General features: G+C 39.5%; 1 protein-coding gene across 1 annotated transcript; it reads right to left on the bottom strand.

The window, feature by feature from the left end:
* Positions 1 to 2539: 2539 nt before the first annotated feature.
* LOC141953242 (olfactory receptor 10C1-like) lies at positions 2540 to 3478 on the bottom strand. The gene has a single exon (XM_074891717.1). It carries the CDS (start codon positions 3476 to 3478, stop codon positions 2540 to 2542), a length of 939 nt encoding a protein of 312 aa, XP_074747818.1.
* Positions 3479 to 3791: the final 313 nt, after the last annotated feature.

Below are 3791 nucleotides of genomic sequence, written 5' to 3'. Positions count from 1 at the left end.
TAAAGCTACAATTCGTGAGTAAAGACTGTCTTGTCATGAATCTAAGAACATAGTTTGCATTTTAGATGATTTTGGCTTTGTCTTCATTTATGTCACTCGTTTAATATTTGTTAATGTTTTCTTCACAAAAAATAGAACAGAACAATAAAATAATGTCTATGTGGGACTGCTATACAATTATGGAGGAAGAAACATAAACAAAAAGCTACAGAATCACACACATGAATTTATATATGAGGATGAGATGTACAATGCTTTACTACTACACCTTAAAGAGCATTTATTTATCTTTGGTGATTAAGGAGGAAATACATATAGGTAGCTGATATAATACCTTGAAGATGGAAAAAAATATTTAAATCTATCCACTTTGAAGTAATTAAAAGCATGAGAACTTTATAATAGTAAGAACATTTTTTTCAGATATATAGTTCTTAAAAGTGAATTTTGTCACACAGCATTCTCCTGGCAAAACTGGCTGCTCGAGGCTTGGATGATTGTACGCTTTGCTGGGTAAAAAACTGGCTGGATGGCCAGGCCCAAAGAGTGGTGGGGAACGGAGTTAAATCCGGTTGGTGGCCGGTCACAAGTGGTGTCCCCCAGGGCTGGGTTTTGGGGCCACTCCTGTTTAATATCTTTATTGATGATCTAGACGAGGGGATTGAGTGCACCTTCAGTCAGTTTGCAGATGACACCAAGTTGGGTGGGAGTGTTGATCTGCTCGAGGGTAGGGAGGCTCTGCAGAGAGATCTGGACAGGCTGGAGCAATGGGCTGAGGCCAACTGGAGGAATTTCAATAATGCCAAATGCCGGGTGCTGCACTTGGGCCACAACAACCCCCAGCAGCGCTACAGGCTTGGGGAGGAGTGGCTGGAGAGCTGCCAGTCAGAGAGGGACCTGGGGGTGTTGATTGACAGCCAGCTGAACATGAGCCAGCAGTGTGCCCAGGTTGCCAAGAAGGCCAATGGTATCCTGGCTTGTATCAGCAATAGCGTGGCCAGCAGGGACAGGGAAGGGATCTTACCCTTGTACTTGGCACTGGTGAGGTTGCACCTCGATTACTGTGTTCAGTTTTGGGCCCCTCACTACAAAAAGGACATTGAATGACTCGTGCGTGTCCAGAGAAGGGCAACGGAGCTGGTGCAGGGTCTGGAGCACAGGTCTTACGAGGAACAGCTGAGGGAACTGGGGGGGTTTAGTCTGGAGAAGAGAAGGCTGAGGGGAGACCTCATCACCCTCTACAACTCCCTGGAAGGAGGTTGCAGAGAGCTGGGGATGAGTCTCTTGAGCCAAGTAACAAGCGATAGGACAAGATGTAATGGCCTCAAATTGCATCAAGGAAGGTTTAGACTGGATATTAGGAAGCATTTCTTTGCAGAATGGGTTGTTGGGCGTTGGAATGGGCTGCCCAGGGAGGTGGTGGAGTCCCCATCCCTGGAGGTGTTTAAGAGTAGGGTCGACATAGCGCTGAGGGATCTGGTGTAGTTGGGAACTGTCAACATTAGGTTAATGGTTGGACTAGATGATCTTCAAGGTCTTTTCCAACCTAGATGATTCTGTGATTACTTAAGACATACGAGATGAAATTAAAAACTCATTCTTAGGCTAATGAATCTCACCTCTACAGACTCCAAATTGGTAGTTTCAGAAGATGGCTCATCTTCTGAAAGAGATACCTACGATATGTAGGAAAAATTTATTTCTGGAGGAAGCTACTTGCCTCCTTTTCCAAGGAAATATTAGATTTATTATCCCAGACTTAGACAAGTGACTTTTATACAATTAAAATAGGCATGTGAATCCTATCTTTTCAGTTATGGAGTGAAAAGCTCTTTAGTTAATAAAGTCAAATATGTCCTGATAAAACCATCACAACAATCTGTAATAGAAATATTAAAGACAGAAAACATACATGAAAGTAATGAGAGATTTTGATCCAAATTCTACATGTCATAGACTGTTCTTCATATATAAAAATTAAGTCTACACTTGCTCTAGAATATTTAAAACAATGACTGAAATTAAACAAAGATCTCTGGGGATGCAATTTTACACACTTTTTTTAATCCATAACAATCTCAGAACTCATAATTGGTAATCAGTAATTTCCTGGACTCTTTATTATAACTTGAATTATGTCTTCTCATTTCCCCAAATAAATTTACTAAACATTTTCAGGAAATTAATGCAATTTGATGAAAACTTATCCTTAGTTCCTTCAGTAAAATCAGATTCCTGAACATCACTCTTCTGTTCAAAAAGTGAGAAACATGTAAAACATGATTTTAAAGTTTATGACAAATAGAAATGGAAAAGAAAAAAAAAAAGGTTTATTTATTTAATAATTTCTGAAGTATCCTTTCAAAATCCTAACATAACTCTGCTAACACTGTCTCTTACAGTTGAAAATCTCCACTCTTCTCTCTCTTCCCAAAAGCTGAAATGTTCTTGGGAATTATTTGGAAATTATTTTTTCTGAACAAGAATTTACAGCAGAAAATACCACTAAACCCACCTGAAACAATAGAAATATTCTATGTCATTTCCACACAAAATTAAGATTCCTCCATCTTTTTCTGAGAGCTCCTTTTACCTCCTTATTCCTCAAACAATAGATAATAGGATTCAATAAAGGAGTCACCACAGAATAAGAAAGTGAGAGCAACTTATCAACAGATGCAGAGTAGCTGGATTTTGGCCGCAAATACATGGAGCTTGCTGTACCGTAGAAAAGAGTCACAACTAAAAGGTGTGAGGAACAAGTGGAAAATGCCTTCTGCTGGCTTTCAGTTGATGATATCTTAAGAATTGTGGAAATTATGTGAATATATGAATAAATGATCAGTAAGAAGGGACCCACAATAGCAAAGACAGCCACCACAATGACTTGAATTTCACTTGGTGAAGTGTTACCACAAAGCAGCTCCAAGAGGGGTTGAATCTCACAGAAGAAGTGGTTGATGGCAAGACCACAGAATGGTAAGCTGAATGTTATGATGGTGTGCACTAAGCCTACAGCAGTCCCGCAAATGTAAGTTCCAGCAACCAGTCCTTTGCAGACTCTACTGTTCATAATGATAGTGTAATGCAAGGGGTAGCATATTGCCACATAACGGTCAAATGACATGGCAGCCAAGAGAAAACATTCTGCAACTCCAAAGAAAAGGAAAAAAAACATTTGCATTGCACATCCTGTCCTGGAAATACCTATTGTTCCTACCATTAGATTCTCAAGCATCTTTGGGACAATGACTGACAAATAGCAGATATCCAAACAGGACAGCTGAGTGAGGAAGAAATACATGGGGTTGTGAAGGGTGTTATCACAGTTTATTATCAGAGCAATCACTGTGTTAGCCATCAGGGTGAGGATATAAAGAGATAATAAGGCTACAAAGAGCAAATGATGCAAGTGAGACACTTCAGAAAAACCCAGGAGTGTGAATTCGCTCACTTCACTGAGGTTCATGGGAATCATCCCTCTTTGGTACCCAGTAGAACTATTCTCTCTTCAGTTTATGGCTCAGTAGTTGATGAGGTTGCAAACAAGCAGGCAAACTGGCAATCAAAATGCAATTGATTGATTGAACAGGCAAATGGATGAGTAAAATTTAGAAATTATCCAGATTTTGAAAAGATTTTCTGAACAGATTATAAAGGTTTTACTAAAGAAAATCAGGCAGTCTTCTGCATATAATGTCATCTCTTTTTTTGCCTGACTTTTCTTCTTTCATAGTGTTGCCTTTGAAGTTTGCACATTTACTACTGTCTTCAATCTCTCAGCTACAGTT

This window comes from Strix uralensis, chromosome 22, assembly GCF_047716275.1.
Source record: "Strix uralensis isolate ZFMK-TIS-50842 chromosome 22, bStrUra1, whole genome shotgun sequence".
NCBI lineage: Eukaryota > Metazoa > Chordata > Aves > Strigiformes > Strigidae > Strix > Strix uralensis.
This window is presented reverse-complemented; position numbering and strand designations above follow the sequence as displayed.